Source organism: Danio rerio, chromosome 15 (genome assembly GCF_049306965.1).
Source record: "Danio rerio strain Tuebingen ecotype United States chromosome 15, GRCz12tu, whole genome shotgun sequence".
NCBI lineage: Eukaryota > Metazoa > Chordata > Actinopteri > Cypriniformes > Danionidae > Danio > Danio rerio.
In genome coordinates this window covers 34,015,768-34,043,730 of record NC_133190.1, presented here as the reverse complement: position 1 = coordinate 34,043,730, position 27,963 = coordinate 34,015,768, and the positions used below count along the sequence as shown (strand labels likewise).

Below are 27,963 nucleotides of genomic sequence, written 5' to 3'. Positions count from 1 at the left end.
AGGCTGGAGGTGCAAGAGAAAGGAGCCCATCCTCTTACACCCTCGGGGCCTGTGGAAAAGTACACCAAGGTTGAGAGCTGGAAGAAAGCAGTCTTCATAGCCCTGCCATGAAAGTGAGCTTTGTTGACGTGGAGCATATCTACCAGGGTAAGCCATGGGTGACATTCCTGGACCACTGTGTGTCCATCATCTTCCCCTGGACACAGGCGGCTGACTTGGTAGTCATGAGAGCATAGTTGGCCACTGTACAGAGCTAATGCTTCAGCCTAGGGAAGATTTGGTCCTGTGCAGCCAGGGCAGCGCTTGTGCTGGTACTGTGGTGCAGGGCAGATGTTGCATGGCCAGCTGCAGTGTAGGCTCTGGCCGTGAGAGACAAAGGTAACACACATGCCTTGGGCAGGGGTCTTAGCTTACCCCTCCTGGTGGCGGCATCCACCACCTTGGGAATAGCCTTGTATTGGGTGACCATCCCGTCATCGAGGGAGGTGAGGATGAAAGGCCAGGAAGGACAGGCAGAGAAAAACGCCCTCCAAACCTGCATGTGCTCACTCGGTGCTCCAGGAAAGAAAAGTAGACATCTCCTAAAAAAGTTTTCCCAATAAATAATTTATTACTCTATTTTATTCCTCTCAATATCACTGCAAACTCACTTGCTATAATGTTGTATACAAAACATAAATTACATTTGCATCCTAGTTATGCATCCTAGTTATGCCCACATTCCCCGAAGTAAGGAACAGAGACGTGTGTCAACGACACTTTGGGAGATCGCTAAATGACGATCAGTAAAAGTAAGAAAACGGACTTATGAATGCCTATGAGTTGGCAGAGCGCAGCTCCTTCAGGTGCTACTGGAAAGAAAAGGACGAGGGGCTGGGAGGATTTACCTGTAATATCAGCCCCCTCGTCGCACCCTCTTGTTAGTCTCTCAGTGGCACTGGGGCACAAGCCATCTCCAGCTCTACTGCCGAAGCAGCCTTGGAAAGCACCAAGAACCATGACCTCACAATGCACCCTGCAGGATGGTAGTGGGCCCGGACTGTCATATGAACCTGACTGTTTGTCCTCTGATGCCATCTTGGGTGTCTGATCTCTGGTGTCATTAAGCAAAAGCGTGGGAATCCCAGGGAATGGTCTGTCCCAAATACTCGAACCTTGTATGGGGTGCGCTGTGGAGGAGTAGGAGGTCTGTGGGCCTGGAGCGATGGATACGCCTCCACTGTAATCCTCAGTTCTGACCGAGTGCTCACCCCTTTCATGAGGAACAACAGAGGTTGCTCACCCTTTTGTAAGTGCAACCACTTACAAATGTTACCTGTCACTCAGTTAGTAGCTATGCAATCCTTCTAGAATCTTATTGGTGTAATTAAATAATTAATGAGTTTTTATCTCTGCAAACAAGAATTCTACAGTTTTTTTATCCTGACTTTAAATAAAATAGAAAGATGAATGAAACTAAAAACAGCTACTCAGTTGTGCTTAAACCTCCAGATACACCCACAGTAAGAAGGAAGAGAAGACAGGCTTCATTAGCTTTATTGTCCATTAACTTTATTATAAAGATTAACTACACATGGATGGGTGAAGCAGTGGCACAGTAGCTAGTGCTGTTGCCTCCCAGCAAGAAAGTTGCTGGGTCGCTGGTTCGAGCCTCGGCTCAGTTGGTGTTTCTGTGTGGAGTTTGCATGTTCTCCCTGCATTCGCGTGGGTTTCCTCCGGGTGCTCCGGTTTCCCCCACAGTCCAAAGACATGCAGTACAGGTGAATTGGGTAGGCTAAATTGTCCGTACTGTATGAGTGTGTGTGAATGTGTGTGTGGATGTTTCCCAGAGATTGGTTGCAGCTGGAAGGCCATCTGCTGCGTAAAAACATGCTTTATAAGTTGGTGGTTCATTCCGCTGTGGTGACCCCGGATTAATAAAGCGACAAGAAAATGAATGAATGAATACACATGGATTTTTAGACAATTTGTTTTTACTCCTTAAATGCAAATATGCATTACTAAATGAACTTAGTTTTATTAGTGTATTTATTTCTGTGATATGATCAGTGGTGACCAGAATTACATAAAAAATCAGGCAGTGGTATGTATCTTTATATTTATATACAAGTGAAACGGCATAATACAAATATATATTTCTTTTTTGTTATTTTTCAGGGGGCATCAAACCTAAAGTCCAAAGGTTCCCAAATTCTTTTAACTCCAAACTCCTCTTACCTGCAGAGTTCAGATCCAGCCCTGACCAAACTCACCTGTCTGTAAGTACCAAGATGTTTCTGCATCAGTCAGTCTTTCTTTAGCATTTTTAGATGAATCTAACATTATTGTTAAAGCAAGTCCTACACACTGTCACTGGGGCAGTATTTTTTGAACATGTGCTGTACATTTTAGCTATGAATACATCTTTAAAGTACTTTTGTTTATGTCTCATGTATGAATTAGTATTTTTGTTGGTTAAATACAACTGTAAGAAGAGTGTGTGAAACTGTTTATTGTAAAATATAGATTTTCATCTATGTGAATAACTATGTAGACGCACTTTCAACTTGTGGTCAAGTGCTCACAGATTGGCTTTGAAGCTCCAGTATTGCAGATGACTTGCATATAGCATAGAAGCAAAAATATATTACTTGTATAAATTTCAAGCTTAATTAATAAAGCATTTTAGAGTAGCTGTAATGGAAAGCCAATAAGCTTATTTTGAAATGGCCGTTTTAAAATCTTTTTGTCCTCTTCTGTTCTCAAACTATAAATGAGGGGGTTTATCATGGGTGGAAGCTGACTAGACATTATAATAATGATTAATCTCAGATCAGTATCGAACTTTATACCAATGTTGCCAAACAAATAAATTAAACCTTTGGGTAGAAAATGGAGAGCAATTATGATGAGCTGAGGACTGCAGGTGGAGAAAGTCTTCATTCTTCCTTGACTACCTGAAATTCGCATAACTGCTTTAAAGATGGAGCAGTAAGAAAAAGCTATAATTGCAATGGACCACGCCATAACTGCAAGGGCATAAATGAGGGCTGGAATACTATACAGTGATCTATTAGTACATGCGAGTGTAGTAACAGACACATGCTCACAGTAACAGTGTATAATGGTGTTCTCTGCACAGTAAGGGAGAGGGTAAGCACGGATGACTAACATTAAGGCTCCTGCTAAACTCAATAACCAACAGCCAAGAATCAAAATAAGCATATTTCTGTGTGTCATGATGTTGTGATATTGTAGTGGATAACAGATTGCTGCATAGCGATCTATAGCCATTACTGCCAGCACATTTGAAATAACACCACCTAAATAGTGCACAAAGAACATCTGAACAAAACACCCCAAGAATGAAATGGTTCCATCTTGAAACCAATACCTGCTAATTATCTTTGGTAATGTTGTGGTGCTGAGTAGTACATCACACACAACTAGATTAATAATGAAGTAATATACAGGCCTATGAAGGCTCTTAGTTATCACAAACAATGTAAAAAATACACCATTTTCCATCAGTGTAAACAAATAAACAAAGAACAGAAGTGCCGATACAAGGCCATAATAGTGAGGCTGAAGTCCAGGAAAACCGACTATGAAAAAATCCTTTACAAAGCTGGTGTTTCCCACTGACATGATGAATATCAGTACAGTCTGTTCATCTTCTGTTTGACACAAAAAAACATTATTTTACAGTACAATACAAAAAGGTTTTTGTATACAGTATAACCTTGTATAAGAATACACTATAACTATAATAAAACACCTGAAGAATAAAGAGAAACAAACCTGTCACACCTGTTTCACAGGCTGTAACTACAGTGCATTCTGCTCTTTACCCTGAGATGTGCTGGTCTGTTTTTTTACAACTATCATGTAAGTTGTGAAGACCGTGGCCTAAAATACAGATGATGCAGTTACTCCGGGGACTGTGACAAAATCATCGTTTAGCTCATCACTTTGATTAACAAGTTAAACAGTTACCGTTAAAGTGAAGGAGGATGTAAAATAGACAAAAACTCTTAAATAAGTTTTTCCAAAAATGACAATTCTGTCTTTATTAATTCTTTTTAACATCAGTGCACACCTACTTGGCATAAAGGTTGTATACAGAGCATAAAGAAATGTTTCTGAAGACTTTTCACTCCTTTCTTTTCAATAAAAAACTTTCTTCAAAAAACTAAACTAAGTTTATACATTATTGAAGGTACAACAGTTTTCAGTCAAGAGCAGTGAGTGATTTCTTTGTTTTTTCTTGTTTGATTAACATTAAAACAGACAGCAGGGATAAGATGTTTTCTCTTTAATACACCACACAGATTCAGTACACTGAAAAAGTTACAGGAGGTGCAATAGGATGGGATGCAAATGCAGAAATGCAGAGCACAATTTCCACTTGGTTGGACATTACTTTTAATTATTTGATCATTGCCATTAAAATGCATTGAAAAGCCAGAATGCCAGAAATCCATTGAATGAAACAAGCATTAGTCAAACTTTAACATTGTTACTGTATATTGTCAGTTTCTATATGAACCAAACAAGCATGTGCCAAACTGTGGGTGTAGAATAGGACAATTACATTTTTTTTTTCGAGATTGTATACTATAACAATAATTATTTACAGTGGCTGATTCTGTCAAACACCAAAACCTAAATCTAAACACACCATAATGAATTCATTGATAATCTTTAGAACTGACACAGAACACATGTAAAAGCATTATGTTTTGTGTTTAGATGGTTGAAAAGAGAAAGTTGAGAGCTCACATGTGGGACTAGATAATTTAGTTACTGTTATTTACTGACATTGCAGCAGATGTATCTAATATTGAATAAAGGTGCCATCACACCTCACTATTTACACCATTGCCTTTCGTTATTGCTTATATAAATGCAGGGAATTGGAAAGACTTGTGCAGTGCTGTTTTTTAGTTCACTGTGACCCAAATTTCAAGTTTGGTAAACTTTGGCCTGCAAATTTGCATCACTTAATGATGTGTGTCTGTAGGACTGCAGTAGAGCATGTTGCATATTTTTACATTTTCCACATATAGATCTTGGGATGTGAACCTACACTTGTCTCATAGTTTGGTTACAATTATCATGTCAATCGATTAGGTTCATTTTGATATCTTGGTGCATACTTGTGCATTGACAACGCTTTCTATCCACAATGTTTTTATTTTACTTCACAACACAATAATTCAATTTTGCCTTTCAAACCCATTACATAACTTATCATCATTACAATGTTATTAGCACTGTAAGTAGAAGTAGAAACAGCCCTTCAAAAGACTTACATCTGTAATATTGACATTCAGATTAGTTCAAGAACTACTAAAATATGTTATTATATATTTTGTAATATATTATCTCAGTTGAGCACCTTATGACAGTAGCAAACATTTGGCCACCTTGTTAATGAAACAGATTACATCACAGCAGCTGTAAAGAATTACCTATTTGTTTCTTTTGAAAAATGTTGTCTTAGTACTTTTTTTACCTCTTCTGTTCTCAAACAATAGATAATGGGGTTAATCAATGGAGGCAGCACACTATACATCATAATCATGATTATTCGCAAATCCGTACTAAACTTTAAACCAATGTTGCTTGATAAATAATTAAAAACCCTGGGTATAAAATAGAGAGCAATTATGATGAGCTGAGGACTACAGGTGGAGAAAGTCTTCATTCTTCCTTGACTACCAGAAATTCTCATAACTGCTATAAAGATGGAGCAGTAAGAGAAAATAATAACAGCAAAGGGCACTAGAAGTATTAAAAAGGCATAAATGAGGGCTGGAATACTATACAGCGATCTGTCAGTGCATGCTAGTGTTGTGATGGAGACATGATCACAGTAACAGTGTATAATGCTGTTATCTGCACAGTAAGGGAGAGGGTAAGCACGGATGACCAGTGCCAAAGGCCCCAAAAAACTCAAAATCCAAGGGCTCAGAATCAGGATGAGCACATTTCTGTTTGTCATGATGCTGTGATACTGAAGAGGGTAACATATTGCTGTGTAGCGATCTATAGCCATTACTGCCAGAACAACTGAACAGGCACTGCCCAAAAAATGCACAAAGAACATCTGAACAAAACAACCCAAGAATGAAATAGTTCCATCTTGAAACCAATACCTGCTAATTATCTTTGGTAATGTTGTGGTGCTGAATAGTACGTCACTCGCAACTAAATTAATAATGAAGTAATATACAGGCTTGTGGAGGCTCTTAGTTATTACAAACAAGGTAAAAAACACAGCATTTCCTATTAATGTAAACAAATAAACAAAGAACAGAAGTGCAGATACAAGGCCATAATAATGAGGCTGAAGTCCAGGAAAGCCGACTATGACAAAATCCTTTGCAAAGCTGGTGTTTCCCACTGACATGATGAATAATATTTTTTGAGAAATCTTAGTCGTCTTTCTGTATGCATAAAATACAGCATTTTAATGATCACAATAAAGTTAAAAAACACAATGTAACTATGAAAATAGTAATAGCTGGATAACAAATTGTATTGAAAAATGCAGAGAAAATATACCTGCCAAACCAGTAGTAGTTTCACAGACTACTGCAAAAGTTCATTCTGCCCCTTACCGTGAGATGTGCTTGTCTTAGTCTGTTTTTATCTTACATGCACATTGTTAAAACCTTATTGCTTGACAAACAGATGACGCAGTTGCTCTAGGGACTGTTTTAAAAGTAGCATGTAGTTTTTAACCTCCAAAACGTCACATTAAGTCACTGAAATTAATATTAAGTACACATTTTTAAAGTAAGAACATATATTAATCTTTTAATTTTTAAAATGTTGTTCTCGCCTCAAAATAGGGATTTCCATTGGAACAACAGAAAAAGGAATACATTAATTTCCTTCAACCTAGTTCTTTTATTCATCAGAGGTTGCCACATCGTAATGAACTGCCAACTTATGCAGCATATGTTTTACACAGCACTGAACATGCAGACTCTACACAGAAATGCCAACTGACCCAGCGGGCACTTGAACCAGCAACCTTTTTTCTGTGAGGTAAAAGTGCTAACCACTAAGCCACCGTGTCGTCAGAAAAGGGATAGTAATTACTAATAGGATAATCCATCTAGCATTGCTACCTTTTACACTAATAAAAACAGAAAAAGATATATACACCTAAAGGTTCATGAGATGCACCTTCAATAGACAAAGTCAAGATTCACCTGGGAGCAATTTACCTATTCAGAGCAAATTGAGAAAATAGTGTGATGGAAATGCATAAAAAAATGCATTATGACATAATATTATGACAGTTTCAACCATTTTGCTTGTAAAGACTTATGCTATAAACTAATGACAGACAGACAGACAGACAGACAGACAGACAGACAGACAGACAGACAGACAGACAGACAGACAGACAGACAGACAGACAGAGAGATAGATAGATAGATAGATAGATAGATAGATAGATAGATAGATAGATAGATAGATAGATAGATAGATAGATAGATAGATAGATAGATAGATAGATAGATAGATAGATAGATAGATAGATAGATAGATAGATAGATAGATAGATAGATAGATAGATAGATAGATAGATAGATAGATAGATAGATAGATAGATAGATAGATAGATAGATAGATAGATAGATAGATAGATAGATAGATAGATAGATAGATAGATAGATAGATAGATAGATAGATAGATAGATAGATAGATAGATAGATAGATAGATAGATAGATAGATAGATAGATAGATAGATAGATAGATAGATAGATAGATAGATAGATAGATAGATAGATAGATAGATAGATAGATAGATAGATAGATAGATAGATAGATAGATAGATAGATAGATAGATAGATAGATAGATAGATAGATAGATAGATAGATAGATAGATAGATAGATAGATAGATAGATAGATAGATAGATAGATAGATAGATAGATAGATAGATAGATAGATAGATAGATAGATAGATAGATAGATAGATAGATAGATAGATAGATAGATAGATAGATAGATAGATAGATAGATAGATAGATAGATAGATAGATAGATAGATAGATAGATAGATAGATAGATAGATAGATAGATAGATAGATAGATAGATAGATAGATAGATAGATAGATAGATAGATAGATAGATAGATAGATAGAATCATTTATAGTGGCTACTGTACTTCTGTCAAACACCAAAACTCAACCTAAACACATCATAGTTAATTCATAAGGCTTAGACCAGGGGTCCGTTCTTCGTACGTGGATTACTCAGTTAGCTGGATTTGGATATTGATGATTTGTCTCGATTCAGGATCGCTTCGTTCTTTAAAGCTGATCCGAGAATTGTTGTCATAGCAACAGTTCTGCTAGGTCAAACCTGATCGGGAGCAGGTTCAATTCATATAAACAGGATTAGATCGGCTCAGTTCAAAGATAATACAGAAAGTATGTTCCGAATTCTGATATTTTCTTACAGTAGTAGCTACACTTGGGAAAATGGTAAATATTTTTTAACTATATATATAAAGTTATAGTTATTAATAAAATAAATAAAGTTATACATATTAATAAAACTTATGCAATCTGCACCCTCGAAATGAAAGTACAAAGACTGCCACCTGGTGGTGGAAAGAGAAAACTTATTGATATGAACTTTTTAGATCGCTTTAGTACAAATTGTGTATAATAGAAATGCACAATATGTGACTTTTTTTAAAAATCAATAATACATTTATGTAGTCATGAACATGTTTTGACAGTTAATAGCCTATGCCAGTGATTTGATGCTTCACAAAAGTTGCAGACGCCTTACCAATCTCAAAATGCTTTTGTAAACAACCAGTTATTCTTTACACCGATTAAAAAACGGCTTCTATAATAAAGAAAATATTTTCAAAATGTAGAACTAAATACATTGATTTGCATTGAAATACATGATGAATACACCTGACACATGAAAGTGTAAAGCCTGCAGCTCACAACAAATGTGGAAGGTTATTGCGTGTCATATTTAACAAGCCGTTTACTGCTAATTTGATGTAATTTTGCTCACATGGATAATTGAATATTAATCAGATGATGTCATTACGCTGCTATGCCGTCAGCCAATCGTTGCATTGCTGATCATGGTTTCGAGTATTGATTAGGGATGTAACGGTATCAGAATTTCACGGTTCGGTAATACCTCGGTATGAATGTCACGATACGGTATTTATTGAATCATTTACAGGAAAAAAAAACTTTTGAAAATACTCCAAAAAAGTGCCAAAAGTGTCAATGACATACAAATTAGCCATCTATCTGTAAGCTTTGAAACACTAACTTCAATTTTAATAACAAAAAATTATTAAACCATGTAAAAAAAATAAAGTTTCAATTTAGTATTGTTGAAAACTCACCACATTCAACATTTAATCACTCACTCACTTAGATAGAGATGGGTTTAAAGGAAAATTATCATATAAATATAATCTGGTAAAAGCTGGTATCTCTGGGTATTTACAATGTCCCCTGCAACAGAAAAAAACCCTCTCATTTGGGACTGAGGTTTCTGGGACAAGAGAGATATGACTTGGCCCATGTTGACAGCAGTGGGGTAACGTTGTGCATTGTCTTTCCCCCACTTGAGAAGACAAACCATGAGTGAGATAGAGATCTCTTTGCGGTACAAATCAATGTCTGCATCAATCTGAACAGTGTGCTGTGTTTCTGCTGTCCCCATGACTGCTATTAGTCGTATTCCCCAACTCGCAGGCACGTGCACACATAGGGCTCAACCTGTGCAGTGCGCATGCCCTTTTTAGTCTTGGATAGAAAATGCCCTTCCAAAACGATCAAAAGTGCCCCCGCGACGAGACACAACCTCCGTCCAATCCAGCCCTTCAGTAGGCGCGCGACAACACCTCTCTTGAATATGCGCGCTCAACCCCCCCTCGGCGCTTTACAATACGCGCGCCACAACACAGCTGATCAGAACGCGCGCGACAGCACCGCTATTCAGCACGCGCGCGGCGACAACACCCGCTTTAGGTTCGATCATTTCCATCTTTTTTTCATCTCCGCTACTAGCAGCACACTCCATTTCCGCATTACTGGATCTGTAGCGACAACAGACCGCAAAGGATTATGGCCACGCCGGGGCTGATGGGAAATGTAGTTTCAGCTACGTCCCGTTCGCTTCATTCGCCTGAGCAAATTTTCTCAGAAGACCTATAGTTTTACCGAGTCATGCGACCTCGGTAATATCGAAAAAAAATTAATATTGCGGTATGACGGTATTTACAATACCGTTACATCCCTAGTATTGATAGATCTGTCCTTCACAACACACGCAGCGATCTCAGATCAGTTTATCCAGACATTCTAATCTGATTCGCGAACTTGTTTGAAGAACCAAATTAACGAGAGATCAGTTATCAAGATGAAAAGATCCAGGATATGCCAAATCATCTTAGATCATTTAAGCGAGGTACGAAGAACGGACCCCAGTGTAAAAAAATATTAGGACACATGATGCCATATATAATTTTTAGAACTGATACAGTATGAGTAAAAGCATTATGATATGTTTGTGTTTACATGCTTGAAAAGAGCATGTAAGCTCTCATGTGGGAGCTCTCATGTGGGAGCAGATAATTTTAATTACTGTTCATGCATGATTTTATTTAATTTTTTTATTTGTTTACATGAAATACCTTTGCTTCTGTTTTTACTGATATTGCAGCAGATGTGTCAAATATTGAATAAAGGTGTGATCACACTGCACTTTTCACTCCATTGACTTCCATTAATGCTCCTATAAAGGCAGGGCATAGAAAAAACTTGTGCATTACTGTTTTTTAGTTCACTGTGACCCAAATTTCAAGTTTGGTGAACTTTGACCTGCAAATTTGCCTCACTCAATGATGTGTGCCTGTAGGACTGTGACCTTGCAGTAGATTATGTTGCATACTTTTACGTTTTGGACATGTTATACACAGTACTTGTATACAATTTTTTTTTTTTTAGAAATGACACTGCAGTGTGTGACATAACTATTGCATGCAGAATCTCAATTAATGGTCTGCCACCTTTAAAAGACACCATCTAATGATGATTGCATATTGCATCATTTTTAATTTGGGGTAAACTAACCTTTTAAAAGTGTGCAAGCTACAGTGATAATCAATGACATATTGTGCAAAGAGGTTAGAAATGACTGGCATTTGTCTAAAACAATACAAAAATATTTGTGGTATTATTCTTGGTGAGAATACGGCTGAACACTAGGCAAAGAAAAGATATATTGTACAGACAGACTATGAATGTTTTTCTAAATATAACAATATGATATTTGAACATACGTCACCAAAATATGTATGCATCAACCACATGCATATTTGTATGCATGAGTGTACTTTAAAAAAAGCCACACATAATTGTGCATGTAGGCTACAATTAAAAGAATAAAGTTTACTTTGGGATTTAGAGGGGTCAAACAAATAATTTAGAAGAGTTTTAGAACAGTGGTCTTCAATTCCAGTCTTTGCACCCCTCTGCTTTGCACATTTTGTACATTTCTCATATTGGGCCTCTTAAATGCTTATTGTGCCATGTGAAGTGGATAATCTCTCGCGATTCCAGTTTGAACAGAGCATATGTTTTATTCAAATGGCATTGTAGTTTAGAATATGTAAATAGACTTTCAGAGATATAGTGCATCACGTTTCATATGTTTCTGGTGTCTTCTTTGTGTGAAGGTTTCATGATAATGCACTGTAACTTGGAATATGTAATGCATTTAATGAATAGTGTACCTGGAACCACAGGTTTAGATTTTTTTAAATGATACAACTGATGTCTTTGTACATCAACTATATCACCAATTAAACATGCATAAAAATGATGGGAGTGAAAAGTGTACTTTATCAAGTCCTTCATTCTGAAGTGTAATTGGAAGTGTTTGTCTCAAAACGACCACATTCAAAATGAGCATTACAAGCTACAAACATCAGTATTCAAAGAGCTCATCTTAAATCATTACATTCATACCCAAGACATAATTTACTATTATTAAACTATTGAATGTCAACACTGTAAAAAAAATCTATGATCAGCTAGTCTTTACAGTATATGTTTTCGGTCATTGTAACTTACTAAACTATTAATCATGTTCTTAACTTCATTTTTTAAGTTTGCATAACACAAGTTTAATGGACTCATAAGGTTAATTTGATTTAACTTAATTATTTAAGGCATGTTTAAAGTGTACAGTAAGCTATTAGCCCATGTGTGTAAAAGGGGAAAGTTAAAATAAAATTCTAAAAACCAGAAAACTTACAGTACATTTGTGTTCTTGACATTCAGTCCAGTCCAACAATTACTTAAGTCTGTTGGTTATTTTATAACATATTATTTCTGGTGAGCACCTTATGACAATAGCATATGTTTGGCCATCCCATTAAATAAAACAGATCACATCAAAGCAGCTGTAAAGGATTACCTATTTGTTTGTTTTTAAATTGTTGTCTTAGTACTTTTTTTACCTCTTCTGTTCTCAAACAATAGATAATGGGGTTAATCAATGGAGGCAGCACACTATACATCATAATCATGATTAATCGCAAATCCGTACTAAACTTTAAACCAATGTTGCTAGATAAAAAATTTAAAATCCTGGGTATAAAATAGAGAGCAATTATGATGAGCTGAGGACTACAGGTGGAAAAAGTCTTCATTCTTCCTTGACTACCTGAAATTCTCATAACTGCTATAAAGATGGAGCAGTAAGAGAAAATAATAACAGCAAAGGGCACTAGAAGTATTAAAAAGGCATAAATGAGGGCTGGAATACTATACAGTGATCTGTCAGTGCATGCTAGTGTTGTGATGGAGACATGATCACAGTAACAGTGTATAATGCTGTTATCTGCACAGTAAGGGAGAGGGTAAGCACGGATGACCAGTGCCAAAGGCCCCCAAAAACTCAATATCCAAGGGCTCAGAATCAGGATGAGCACATTTCTGTTTGTCATGATGCTGTGATACTGAAGAGGGTAACATATTGCTGTGTAGCGATCTATAGCCATTACTGCAAGAACAACTGAACATACACTGCCAAACAAATGCACAAAGAACATCTGAACAAAACAACCCAAGAATGAAATGGTTCCATCTTGAAACCAATACCTGCTAATAATTTTTGTTAACGTTGCAGTGCTAAATAGCACGTCACTCACAACTAGATTAATAATAAAGTAATATACAGGCTTGTGAAGGCTCTTAGTTATTACAAACAAGGTAAAAAACACAGCATTTCCTATTAATGTAAACACATAAACAAAGAACAGAAGTGCAGATACAAGGCCATAATAATGAGGCTGAAGTCCAGGAAAGCCGACTATGACAAAATCCTTTACAAAGCTGGTGTTTTCCACTGGCATGATGAGTATTAGTCGTTTAAGAAATCTCTGTCCTCTTTCTGTGTGTATAAAATACAGCATTTTAATTATGTTACAATATTTACTTAAACACAATGTTACTATGAAAATAGTAATAGCTGGATAACAAATTGTATTGAAAAATGCAGAGAAAAATACCTGCCAAAGTTGTTTCACAGACTACTGCAAAAGTTCATTCTGCCTCTTAGCCTGAGATGTGCTTGTCTCATTCTGTTTATATCTGACATGCACATAGTAAATACCTCATTGCTTGACAAACAGATGACGCAGTTGCTCCAGGGACTGTTTCAAAATTAGCATATAGCTTTAACTTACAAAACATTACATTATGTCATTGAATTAATATCAAGTGCACATTTTTTAAGTAAGCATGTTAATCTTTTAATTTAAAAGAGTTGTTCTCACTTCAAAAAGGTTTAAATGAACCTAATGCACAAGCAACGAAGCAAAAAAAGAAATTGTAATTGCTAAACTCCATCCAAAATTACTCAATTACTTCAATAATATGAAAAACATCATATAGGTTTGAACAACTTGAATGGGAGAGCTATCCCTAAATCCAACTAGATTTATTCATAAGTCTGTATTCACATTTTTGTGTAAAATAAATGATTATGTGAAATAATTAAGTTGGAATAATGTGTATCTTTCTTTTTTGTAAATATAGTTTACTTGAATAGTTTTTATACAGTGAAGCATTAAAATGTTTTAATTATTAAGAAAAAGTCAAAAGATATACAATGCTCAGCATATATAAGTAAACCCCTCACAAATCTATATTTTAAATTCATATTTTTAATAGAAAGCTATACAATATTGTATTTGTGTATATACATTAGATTAGTGAGTACTGAAGCCAAATAACAAAATAACTTACAATAACGGTCCAAAAACTAGGACACCCAAATTTATGTTATAGAAAAATATAAAATACAAATTAAAAAAGAAAAAATCAAGAGAAGCAAAAAAAAAAAAAAAACAATAATAAATAAATAAAAAAATTAGTTGAAATCATTTAGGTTTTTTTTGCTTGAATTTAATTGTATTCTTTCAATTTTTAAATATGTTTGATGACTAAAATATAATTTTTTTAAATAAATGTATCTGTTTATTAAAGCAGTTTCATCAAATGCACCAAAATACATGCCTATATTAACTAAAATATTAAAATGTTTTAGATAAATAGATTTTATAATAGATAAAAATATTCATTTCCATAATGGGGCGTACTCGATCATGCTAAGCACTGTATCTCCTCAGTTTCTAATAAATCTTTTTGTAGAACAAGTAATATTATTCTATATAAATATATATGTATAAATATTATTATCTTAATTGCTCATTCGATATGCTGCATGAATTCCAAAGAATACTATTTTAGCATTTATAATATATGACTTCTAAAAGCATTTATGAAGATACTGAGGATATGTCAACTTTTGTTAGATTAAACTTGACATTCGTTGAGATTTTAAGTCTTTTAACTAAGCATTCCTTTACATCTTTTGTCCTTAAGCAATAAATGAGAGGGTTGAACATGGGTGGAAACAGACTATACATCATAATAATGGCTAATCGCAAATCAGTGCTGAAGTAGATGCCGATATTGCTTGATAAATAAATAAAACACCTGGGTAGAAAATAGAGAGCAATTATGATGAGCTGAGGACTGCAGGTGGAGAAAGTCTTCAGTCTTGCTTGAGTGCTTGATATACGCAGAACTGCCAAAATGATGGCACAATAAGAGAAAACTATAAAGGCCAGGGGAGTAAGCAACGCAACCATAGCAAGAACAAAAGCTGGAATACTATATGGTGCACGATTGGTGCATGCAAGCGATGTTATAGAAATGTGATCACAGTAACATTGTATAATGGTGTTTTCTGCGCAGTATGGGAGAGGGTAAGCTCTTATTACCATCATTAAAGGGGTTACATTTGCTATAACCCATGAAATGAGACAAAGATAGAAAATGTTCCACTTTGTGACTATATTGGGATATCTTAAGGGATTACAAATGGCTACATACCTATCAAAGGCCATTATTGCCAGGATAAAAGCATTGACTGTACCAAAATAATGCACAAAATACATTTGAATGAAGCAACCCATAAATGAAATACTACCATCTTGAAACAAATACCTAGCAATAATTTTTGGCAGGGTAGTAGTGCTAAATAATATATCGCTTGCAACTAAGTTTAAGATGACATAATACATAGGTTTATGGAGGCTTTTTTCCAGACTAAAAAGTATTAGAAATGTTCCATTCCCTGCTAAGATACACACAAAGACAAAAAGCATCAGAGCAGCCACTGAGTCAAAGTATCCCTTTTGAAGCCCAGGAAAACCAACGATAAAAAATTCCTTAACAAAGCTGATGTTCCCGGCTGACATGATGAGATGAGGGCTAGATAAAAAAAAGATGAAGGATTAGATTAACAGAAATTGAATGGCTTTGGATGAAATAAGAGACATCACAAATTACAACATTTGTTTGCAGAATCATAACACAAGATAAACTATTAAATTGTATCTCATCATTTTAAAAAATACAGTAAATGATACAGATTATTTCATTATAATCATATGAAGAATATTAACACAAGCTTACGATCTGGAACACAGGTTTACTTACAATATGTGTCTTTGTACTCTATTTAATTGTGCGCCAGTCTAAAATATTTAAAGCACATAAATGTTTTTTTTTTCTCTCAGCAAGGCGGGGAATTCTGTGGTTGGTCGATGATGTTGACCATACACTTCAAGAATTTCTTATAGGTTGCTAATCAGTTACCCATGGTAAATTTATTTACCTATGCTTTTATGCTAATTAAAAACTCTTAACTCTTGATCAAATTTTACCGCTTAAAGTTATGATTTTTCAGGACTACTTTGACTCTTTACATATGTTAAAGCTTCAAGTCACAGACAACATCACATAACAATGGGCTTTTACAAGTGTATTTTAACTTCAGTTAATTATATAGCATACCTGTATATGCGTCTAATACAAAAATACATTACATTAAATAACTTTAGTCTGTTTCTGAGTTGTTGTTTTTTTACTGATAATGAGCCAGCACATGTCCTATTTTATACACCCAAATCACTACAACATTTCCAGTTACATATTTGCTTTACCAATGAACATATATCTGAATAAAGCCACTGAAGTGGAAATGTAAAATGATAAACATGCAAAGAATACTACTCATTTATTTTAACTACAATCCTCAATATAAACTCTTAATTTGCTGCATAGTAATAGTTATTAAGGTTATTAATAGTTATAAGTTGTTAGTTGTTGGGTTTAGGTATTGGGTAGGATAGGATGAGAATTAGATCATGCAGAACATGTGCTTGTTAATTACTAATAAAAAGTCAATATCTTATAATAGGCAGGTAATAAGCAACTAGTTAATAGTGAAAATTGGTCTATAAAATATATAGTCTTGTATCTATGTTGTCTGTGCTGTATGTACTGTACATGTATGCTGTATTCGACAATAGGTAGTATTTTAGTATGCACTATGATGGCCAAATTATGTTCATGTGCTGTCACTTATTGGGGTGAGCCTATAACAAGGTCTGCTGTAGTCAATCCTGGCTGTCGACTTGAGACTGGATCAACAAAAATGTTTAAATTGGGCCTTAGATGCTGCCTTGCTGAAAAGCATCCAATGTCATTGTTGAAATGTTCAGTCATACCACAAGATGGCGCCATGAATTCTTAAAGTTAACAGTCCAAGTCAGCTTTATTGTCAATTCTGCCACATGTACAAACATACATAGAATTGAAAGGATGTACGTTTCTCTCTGACCCTATGTTCATACAGATTAGGGTTGTGCGATATTGGAATAATCTGATAATTAGATTTTTTTTCTGGAACATATATTGTGATATGAATATAGTTTTGCCAGAGGGTTTGAATAGCCTTAGTTGAGAAAAAAATTATCATTTTAGATTGATTGTGATTATTTTGTAGGGTGCACATCTGCGTAAATATAATAAAGAAATTACAAGCATATATACAAGTACAAGAAAGCAAAGATAATGTGAAATAAACAGTACCTTGTAGTTTTCTTGCAAGTCTAGCACTAAGCAGGTTAAATTTTAATAAGCTAATGTAAAATAACACTATATATTCTTTATTGTATACATAATTAAATACTGATCATAAGAGTCAGATCATAGTATCTAAGGGAGGGAGTGAGTCGGAGCAGTTCCAGGAGAATGAACTCTTTTAGTCTGTTGGTCTTGGCCTGGACACTTCACAGTCTCCTACTTGAAGAAATTATGTCCCTCAATGCAGACAGATTTCCGGATGAGATGATAGCAGTACATATCTTCTAATGTAATGTGTATTTATATAGCACATTTATTGTGTATGGCCATACACCCAACAGTCATGAAGGGGTCTCTCTACACCACCATCAGTGTGCATCATCCACTTGGATGATGCAACGGCAGCCATAGGACAACAGCGCCAATGCGCTCACCACACACCAGCTATAAGTGGAGTGGAGAGACAGTGATAGAGCCAAATTGGGTGGATGGGGATGTTTGGGAGGCCATGATCTAAAGGGCTGATAGAGAGAGGGACTTTGGCCAGGACACCAGGTTTACACCACTACTCCCTATGAGAAGTGCCATGGGATTTTTTGATGACCACAGAGAGTCAGGACCTCATCTGAAGGATGGCGAGTACTGACAGTGAGGTGTCCCTTTCACTTTTTACTGGGCCATTAGGACTCACACAGACCACAGGTTGAGCGCCCCCTGCTGGCCCCTCTAACACCACTTCCAACAGCAACCTAGTTTTCCCATGTGGTCTCCCATCCAGGTACTGACCAGGCTCAGCCCTGCTTAGCTTCAGTGAGTAACCAGTCTTGGGCTGCAGGGTGATTGCACCATTAAATCTGTTCCAAAATTGGTCTGTTGTCATTTATTGATCAAAAGATTATTTAAACTTTAAACTTTTTAATGTCAAAATGTGCATATCGAACAAGAAATTACATTGGTTCATTAATTCTTAATCATATGGAGAACCACTTTAAGAGCTCAACAGCACCTTTGACAAATGTAGACTTTTAAAATTTATTTTACTCCACTCTCGTTTGATTTGCGTTGTGTGGGAACTTACTTCAATGTCAACAACTGTTTTGAATTACCTTTATGCCTTCTAAAATCAAAATGTTCTGGACCTGAATATTTTCTTGGGGGGCCAGCGAAAACAGGAAATACAATGCATTTTATTATATATTTTTAATAATTTCCCTAACTAAACAAATTGACTGATATGGAGTTAGAGAACATTGAAATGACTGTTTAAATTTTAAGGTCCTTGGTATGTCAAACTATTTTATTGACAAAGCATTTTAATCTGGTACAGCCATATAGCCATAAATGTATAAATAAATAAATAAATAAATATATAAATATATATATATATATATATATATATATATATATATATATATATATATATATATATATATATATATATATATATATATATATATATATATATATATATATATAAAATGCTTTGAAAAATTTGTATTGTGAAAATTGTTATACAAATACTATATCCTAAATTTGACTTCACTTTAATGGCTGGCTCACTTTGTGTTAGTGAGTGTTATAATTGAAACGTTAAACAATTTGTTATGCAAATGCTGAAAGTCCTGCACGTTTGGGTTGGCTATGAGTTGGAAACTATTCTGGTGTCTGACAGCAATTACATTATAATTAATCACCTATATCTTAATCATCTTTCCACTGGGATTATTTAGACGTCTCTAAGTCCCAAACGGCTTAATCAGTTAATAATTTAGCCCATTTGGGAGGATTAACAACTGCTGAGACCTGTATCTCTAAGGCTTATTAATTATTAACATATCATTATTATTTAGCTTTAGCTAAAATCGCAGTTAACAGTTAACAGTTAGCAGTATTTTCGTGGAGGGTTAAAGCAGGCCCTAATTGGCAAGACAGGCCTCTGTCCTTCTGTCTGTCTGTTTTTTTCCACTCCCTCTTCTTGTTTATCGTTATTGAGATGCAGTGTCTCTGAGGGTCGTTACTGTGTAATTAGTTGGTGACACATTGACTGGAAAACATCAACTGAAATGTTATATGACTGTTTGTCCTATAACATCCAAACAGTTGCTATAAAAAATGTCTTTCCTCAAGAGTCCTAATTTGCTACTTGTTGTTCATTTTCCCTGAAGAGTTCTCAGCACTCAAAGCGTCCTTCATGACCACTGAGTGACATCTTGTTTGTCAGACATTGTTTTGTTTTTACAAACCCCTGTGCCACTATACACAGCTCATTAACAGCTGAAGTCTGAAAACAAAAAGGTTGCCCTTCAATCAAATATGATGCAACTCTTTCAAAACACATACATGTAAATGTCTACACCTACTGTAGCACAAATACATTAGAAACTAGTATTATGTATGATTTAGTTTTCCTTCATTTGTGCAAAACTGGTAAATCATTATTTCTATCAATCATTTTTTTAAATGCATTTTAATTAGTTTTATATCTCAAGATATTCTCTTTCATCAAGGTAATAAATTGATGAGACACTAGTAGAACAGTGCAACATGCTGCAGTATCACAATACAGAAATAGCATCAACAGTGGCAACACAAATCACAAAGGTTGTTGCCTTTGATGCACACCAAATCTACACGATTGCCAATATGAGGCCCAATATGACCCATCTTTGATCATTCAACTCATGTGCTCTGAAATTACAAGAATACAAGAAGAATTTTGATTTTAAATATAATATATGACATTACATGTACACTAGAAAAAATATGTTAATGAACAGTTTCTGTATTTTGCGATTCTCAAATGTTTTCTGTTTAGGGTTGTGAATTGCATTATGGGAGCTTGAGTTGAATAAAGTGACTTTTATTGACATTTAAGTATAATATAATGTAATACATAGGAAATAAGTCTGTATAATAGCAGAAAATTAATTGGCGGTTTATTACAAGGTGTTTTATACCATAAATTAATACCAACCCAGACAATATATCACTTTAAACTAATAAAAATGTTCATAAAAGTACCTTTTTCTTACTTTTCAAGGTTAAAAGTTGTTGGGAGAAAAATAAAGGTCCTATAATACAAATAAAAGCATAAATAAATAGGGGGAAAACTGCTAAATTACAGAGTTTTTTCCCTGTGTATTTTTTTTGAAAAATGTAAAACAGTGCTTTCATTTGTAGGTGTATTTAGTAAAACTGCTCTCTCTCTCTCAACAGACAAAAATATTTAAGCTAAACTAATAGTCTTTCTTTGGACTTAAGGCATACTGTATGATATTAATTCTGGAAAAATAAAAACATTAATTGAAATGGTTGTTTTCAAATACAGGGAATAATTTGGCTGTTTTGGACGATGTTTAAATCAGGTTTAAAGACCAGCTGAAAAGGGAATTAAGGTATTACTCTGAACAATCAGTTAAAGCCATTTGAAATGAACAGAACAAACTTTTAAATTGCCATGTATTATACATTAATAAAAAAATGCTAATTAAATTAAACATGTCACACAATAAAGCATTTAAAAACATATTTTATAGCAACATTACATTTACATTTATGCATACACAGTCAAAGCAAAAATATTCTATTTTACTTTTTAATTTAACTTGTGGGTGCAGTACACTATAGTTTGTTTTTGTTTTATACATAAAATGTAATCTAAAAATATGTAAAACAATAAAATTTGTTAACAATTTGTAACAAATTTGTAACAAGGCATATGGCACTTAAGTAGTATGTGTGTGAATGAGTGGGTATGGATGTTTCCCAGTCATGGGTTGCAGCTGGAATGGCATCTTCTGTGTAAAACATATGCTGGATAAGTTGGCGATTCATTCCGCTGTGGCGACCTCAGATTAATAATGGGACAAAGCCGGAAAAAAAAAATGTAAATTAAATGAATTGACTGAATGTCTCATAATTTTCTCTTTATGGTCACCTTGTGATAGTGTGCAACTGGGATTTGTACTTAACTAAGTCTATTTGTTTATGTGTGTTAACATTAATGTGAGTAGCTACACAAACCTATCAAATGAATACCCTCTGGACTGTAATAGTATCCTGAGAGATTGTAATGAAATATTAATTGTTCCTATATGACTCCTAAAATTATGAAAATTCACTTTCTTAAATTTCATGATTAAGCAAGACATGATGCTTCTGGTTGGAATGGCTGGAAACTGCTATTTACAAGAAGAAACAATATATATATATACACACACACACACACACACACACACACACACACACACACACACACACACACACACACACACAATATTGTTTTAATATTCACAGATCTGTGATTAAATCGTTAAATTGTGGACATTTCTATGCATATAAACAAATGTATATTTTCATGATTTAAAATAGGGCTGCACAATATATCATTTAAGCATCAATAGTCACATCGCAAGATATGCAATGTTGTGTTAGGATTATGGATTACCAGAAACCACGTCAAAACACACAAGATTTGTTTAAACACTGCAGAATTGAACCATAATAGAGTGAAAGTGTATCATATCATATACATGTGATTTTAAGACTTGCACTTTTGTGGACAGTGTGTATTTTAAGTTCAAAGCATTTTAGTTGTGCATGAAGTTTAATAAAGATTATTTTTATTGAATTACTATATTATGAAGACTATGCTTTACATTTGATCATAGAATTTCTGTACCTGAATATTGTCACTCCCTACAGAAAAAAAGGTTTATTTTACTTTTATTTGCTGCATGTTTGTGACAGTCGTTTGTTTATTGTAATAAATTAAATAAATTGCATTTCACTCCACTACAAAATCCACTACATATATTAAAAGTATATATATACATATACATATATGTATATATATATATACACTTTTGATTTGATTTATTTATTTTCGAACAAAAATATTATACATACAATATCATTAACAAAAAGAAATACATGTTAATATGGTCGAAAATGGAGCAGGATGAAGCATAAGCTTATTACTCTCCCACCCCATTACCACATAATAACATTTTATTTACTGTATCTGGTTTAGTCACCTGAGATCATGATAAAATAATATTGAAATATTTCAGTGTCTGATTTGCCCAGTTTTATTGACCTACTTTTTTGTCCTGGTGAGAGCCTTTGGTATAAAACATGTAAATGTTAAAATATTATTATAAACAATTATATGGCATTTCTAAGTTATATTAAATGAAAAGGGGAACTACATTAAGCTGAAACCTTCTCATTATAAATGAATAATCCTATAGTGAAGGCAGAAGGAGAGAAAACATTACAACAGGTTACATAATAGTGTCTGAATGATCTCAGGAGAGTTATGATAAATTGTATATATACAGTATGTATTTGAACTCTCCGGCATAGATATTCATTGAACTGACTGAATGTGCAATAACATATCTTTATATTTGCAGAGTGCAGACAAGCAGTCATTGTTTGCTATGGCTTTGTAGTTTTGTGTTTATACACAAGACTGATTATATTGTGGAGATTTCTATGCATATACTGTAAACAAATTTCTATTTCCATGCTTTAAAGATAGATAATAGACATTGTTGTGTTTACTTGTCATTTAAACAAATGTGTTGCTTATGCTTTTCTGGTGATTTTTATTTTCAGCTTGGGCAAAACACCAAACGCTAAGCTGCCATGAGTTCTGACAGTGCAAGTTTCTCATCGAATATCTCCATTGTTCATCCTGAATACTTTTTCATCACTGGGCTTTCAGGTACAGAATACAGCAATTATTACTACATCTTCTTGTTTTTCCTTTATATTGTTGCTGTAATCGGAAACTTTATAGTTCTTCTCATTATAGCTCTTGAACGCAGTCTGCACAGTCCAAAGTACATTGCTGTGTTTAACTTGGCCTTGGCTGATATTGGTGAAATGAATGCACTGGTTCCTAACATGATAAAAATGTTTCTGTTTGAGTCCCAGTACATCTCCTATAATGCGTGTATGGTAAACATGTTTTTTGTTCACTTCTTTACTACCATGCAGAGTTTCACTCTTGTTGTTATGTCTTACGATCGCTTTGTAGCTATTTGCTTGCCATTGAGATATCATGCTATTGTCAACAACACAGTCATATCTGTAGTGTTTTTAGTTTTATGGGCGTTTAATGTTTTTGTGCTTCTGGTTGTGGTGGGTATGATCACTCGACTGTCAATCTGCAAAAGCAATGTGATACTGAGTTATTATGGTGATCATGGACCAGTGTATAAGTTGGCATGTAATGATAACAGCATCAATTCTTTTTTGGGAAAACTCAGCACAGCTTTATATCTAGTAGCACCACTGATCATCATATTCCTGTCATATGTGGGTGTTTTTCTTGCTTTAAGTAAAATTACAACTTGGGAAGGACGTTTAAAAGCTCTGAAAACCTGTGTTGCACATTTGTTGTTGGCGGGATCTTTTTTCGTTCCTATATTCAGCATATACATTGCTTCAATCATGAATTCCCTCACTCCTAATGCAAGGGTCCTCAGCACATCCCTGTCATATGTGCTTCCACCAACTCTAAACCCTATACTTTACGTTTTAAACACAGCTGAAATCAAACAATTAATTAAAAAAATTATTAAAAACAGATCTACCAAAACTGTGCATGTTGCAAGCTAACTTGTTTTCTTTATTAATGTTTTTAGAATGTACTAGATGTTTTCACATAAATATATGGAGACAAATAATTTAGAAATAGATTAAGTGTACTGGGTTATATATAATGTAAAATTCTCAGTTCAACATGTGTTTAAGGATAAGTTTATGTATTAGAGCTAATTTTAGGAGCCTTTATTTCACTTTTGTTAAACATAATACAAAGCAAACACAATGTAAACACAATAAAAAAGCAAAAGATATGTCATGTTTCTGCATTTTACTCAAATAACATGTCTAAATCCCTGCCTTATTGATTGCATTGGGTCTGTATTGGATTTATAATCGAAACAAAAATAAAACAAGGTGGAATTGTATTGATGAAGTGAATAATATATTCCTAAGAGTTGACTAGACATGCACAATTCTGTCTTTATTGTGTTCTGTATTATAATATAGTACTGTATGATATAGCAAGTTGTACATGCTGACATTCAACATATCATTTTCACTAGTTTATTTATACATGAATAAAACAATGTGTTGCAGATAATATATACACAATGACAATGAGCTGGGTGAACTCCTGTGAGAGACACAACTTATAGCTACTGTGACATTTGTACTGGCCTTTTCTTAAGATGATTGTCTGTCCCAATAAATGTATTATAAATGTTTTAAAGGACTCCTGGGCTTTGTATAGCTCTGTTTGTTGTGAGTTTTAAGGTTACAGCAAAGGGTTTATATGCTTGCACATGTCCCACACTCTTTGTTTTCTGATATTTCAAATATTTTTAAAACAGCCCCCTGCTTCTGTGCCATTCTTTCTTGTACTGTATATACAGTAGGATAAAATAATCCAGTTAAATTCACTTGCTTATACTGTAGATTGCAACAATCTGTTTCTTAGCAGCAAACTGCTTTTATATCACAGTAAGCCACTTACTAACCCTGTAAAGCTAGCAGCCCATTTCAAGTGGTGATCTACTCTGTACTTTAGTGATATGTTGATTTACTATACAGTTTATTATTACTTTACCACTCAGAATGTGTCAACAACATTGGTCTAACAAAACTTTACACACTTCTTGTGAAATGTGTGAGAGCAGGGGCGCTTGCAGGATTTTATTCCAAGGTACGCACAAATTCAGCACCGCCCCACCCCCTTCCGCCAGTCATGTCAAGAAACACTGATGCTTGCTGTCAAAGGCTGCATTATTCAAGGGCATTCGTTATGACATAACTTGTTTCCTTTTTAATTTGAATATTTCGCTGAAATCTAAATGTAATAAAAGCACATCAGCACCAAGGAAAAATCAGACGTTCAAGACGAAATCTTTAAAATTTATGACATGTTAAAAAAATTGCAAATATATGACAGAAAATCGTGATAAAATACAATTAGTGAAGCATTAATTAAATCCTTACTTTCCACTGACTAACAATCATCCAACAGCACAGTTTAGTAGTGGATGGGCTCAAACAAAAATAAAATTTGCAGCCTATATTTTTCTTAGAAAAAATGTCTTTTTAAAACCAATTTCGTATATTGTTTGTCTATTTGTTCAAATATTTGTCTTGGTCAGTTATCTTCTAGATAAAATAGAAGAACCAATAACATTTGAAGTGAAGTGCTTCAAAACCCGCAATCTACCTAACAATGCCAAACCACGAACTGAACTGTCAAATAAAATAATAATCTAGGCTAAATTAAAGTGAAATGTTTAGTTTTAGAGGGGCCTAAATTAAACTGTTTTTAATCAAATAATTTGAAAGAGCAGGACAAGTGTTTTCAAATTCGCATATTCGCAACAACACTGAACATTCAGTGGAACAAACTTGGTTGAAAATGTGAGACACTTTAGAAACTCGTGTGAAAGGAGGTGACTGCTTATTTATGCCAGTCTGTCAGATAAAATAGTTTAAAACACCTTGAATGATAGCTGTTCCATGCGAGGAGGCCGCGCAGCAGCTGGATCTGATCTGTCTGATGAACGAGACAGGTTCCCCGGCTTAGGTGCTGATAATGAGACTGCGGTCTCCACCTCGTGTGGGGATCAGTATTTGTCTCATTTTAGGTCTTTTGTCTTAATTCAGTTTTGCTGTTTTAAAGAGTGTTTACTCATTTAAACCTTGTTTTAAAACAATAGCTATCTGAATGGTGATTTTTAGGTGCGGAAAATCCACCAGTAAAAGTAAATACCAATAGATTTGTTTACCCATCTCCCACCATGCAAGAACATACACACTTTAAAACACACACCTTTGTTTGTTGTCATTCTTTCTTGCTTTATCAATATACCGTAGTGTATACTGTTTAATAGTCAATTTAAATTATGTAATAAAAAAAAAAAGCGGCATTAATTTGCACCCTCTCATGGTAGGTACGCACAGTTTGTACAGCCGTACACCTGCAGGCGCCACTGTGTGAGAGTAATGTATGTCAAGCAACCTTGATTGTTACAACTACTGTATGAACCGTACACCCACAGTGTGCTGTGTTTTTACCTAGCTGTTTGCAAATTTGTGAAACTCTTGGTTACAGGTATTGTGCAAGATCAGGGAGGAAAAGGAGTCCTGTTGTGCCAAAATGGCCAACACAGCCCTGCCTTTAGTTTACCAAGGTGCTTATACTGTATACTTGGGCTGAACGATTAGACCAAATACACACAAAGAAACCCTAGAAATTCCATGGGGGACAATAGTCTTTGCTAAAAAATATTGCTGAAAAAGATTTAAGATAACGGCTTTTATTGATTGATTCATTAATTTGACAAATAAACACATGACTGTGGAATCATCTCAGAGAAGGATTTATTTCAAACACTTGACTATAGTTTTGAGGTGAGTTTGGAGTAAAAACATGTTCAACGTTAAGGATTTTTTCCTCTGGCCTGATCAGATTCAGATCAGATTTTTTCTTGCCCTGCCACAATTTTCTCTGGCCCCAACAAAAAGAAGGAAGTTAATAACTGTCTCTTAGCCATATATTTTAAATATTTTGCCAAAGCCAAACATAACTGTATACATACCCATTTTTATTCAGCATAACTTTTCTTTAAATACGACAGACAATTAAAAAAATAATAATCGTGATGTAACTAAATAAAAAAATATATATACATATTATAAACGAAAATGTGCACTTTAATTTTGACACACACAGACATTGTCATCAAATAGAAATCAGAAAGGTAAGATTTTCTCATAATGAGCCTCATTTCAATCGGCTTGTAAATAGTTTTGTAAAAATCTGTCTGTTCGGTTAATCAATCTGTTAAAAAAAAAAACTTTGGCTAGAATTATGCAGGCTTAAATTATAGAGAGAAATAACAGACAAACCAAGACTGCAGTCTGATCATGAAGCCAAACAGACAAACAGTCGCAGCCAAATTAAACTTTAGTGACAAGGCAGCAAAGGCCCAATTGGGCCCGTAACGATCTTGTCTACTGTCCCGTGCGTCTCGCACACTTGCCCTGGGCCATCGAGCAGTCCTTATTGTCAAGCCCTGCAGGGTTTCAATTATACTCCTAGAGGTCACCGCCCTGATTTTAGCTCCTACACTCCTGATCCTGCTAATCAAAGTATTACTAAGCATGATATGAACTCTACACAAGTATGTTAAGGCAAGTTGTAACTACACTCTGCAGGACAGTGGTCCTTGAACAAGTGTGGACAACCTTAAGTAAAACTTTCTGTGCACTTCTTATTTCTTGGCTGCTGATATAAAAAAATATCCATTTAGACCTTAAGATAAGGTGCTATATCTCTTTAGGGAATGTTCCCTGTAATGGGCATTGCCAAACTCTTTAGCGAAATTCTACAATCTGCATAGTTTCTTGCTATTTTCTCAG

The 27,963-nt window shown here is 34.7% G+C and overlaps 5 protein-coding genes across 5 annotated transcripts; 1 reads left to right on the top strand and 4 right to left on the bottom strand.

Annotated features, from left to right (window-relative positions):
* Positions 1–2,664: 2,664 nt before the first annotated feature.
* Positions 2,665–3,627, bottom strand: or30bt5 (odorant receptor, family 30, subfamily BT, member 5). Its single transcript, NM_001128379.1, has one exon. It carries the CDS (start codon positions 3,625–3,627, stop codon positions 2,665–2,667), a length of 963 nt encoding a protein of 320 aa, NP_001121851.1.
* Positions 3,628–4,279: 652 nt separating this feature from the next.
* On the bottom strand, positions 4,280–6,434 carry or30bt2 (odorant receptor family 30, subfamily BT, member 2). Its single transcript, NM_001039623.2, is given in 1 exon segment — positions 4,280–6,434. A coding segment is annotated over 1 exon segment (945 nt). The 5' UTR covers positions 6,395–6,434; the 3' UTR covers positions 4,280–5,449.
* A 5,981-nt stretch (positions 6,435–12,415) lies between these two features.
* On the bottom strand, positions 12,416–13,460 carry or30bt3 (odorant receptor family 30, subfamily BT, member 3). Its single transcript, NM_131753.2, has one exon. The coding sequence runs from the start codon at positions 13,413–13,415 to the stop codon at positions 12,453–12,455; it is 963 nt and encodes a 320-aa protein (NP_571828.2). The 5' UTR covers positions 13,416–13,460; the 3' UTR covers positions 12,416–12,452.
* A 335-nt stretch (positions 13,461–13,795) lies between these two features.
* Positions 13,796–15,843, bottom strand: or30bt1 (odorant receptor family 30, subfamily BT, member 1). The gene is given in 1 exon segment (NM_131588.1): positions 13,796–15,843. A coding segment is annotated over 1 exon segment (987 nt). The 5' UTR covers positions 15,831–15,843; the 3' UTR covers positions 13,796–14,843.
* Positions 15,844–22,869: 7,026 nt separating this feature from the next.
* On the top strand, positions 22,870–24,785 carry or42c5 (odorant receptor, family 42, subfamily C, member 5; the record flags this gene model as incomplete). Its single annotated transcript, NM_131744.3, is given in 2 exon segments — positions 22,870–23,012; positions 23,125–24,785. A coding segment is annotated over 1 exon segment (978 nt). The 3' UTR covers positions 24,133–24,785.
* Between the last annotated feature and the right edge of the window lie 3,178 nt (positions 24,786–27,963).

Excerpts from the sequence above, each read along its gene's own strand:
- or30bt3 (NM_131753.2), bottom strand. The coding sequence starts at position 13,415 with ATGCCAGTGGAAAACACCAGCTTTGTAAAGGATTTTGTCATAGTCGGC.
- or30bt5 (NM_001128379.1), bottom strand. The coding sequence starts at position 3,627 with ATGTCAGTGGGAAACACCAGCTTTGTAAAGGATTTTTTCATAGTCGGT.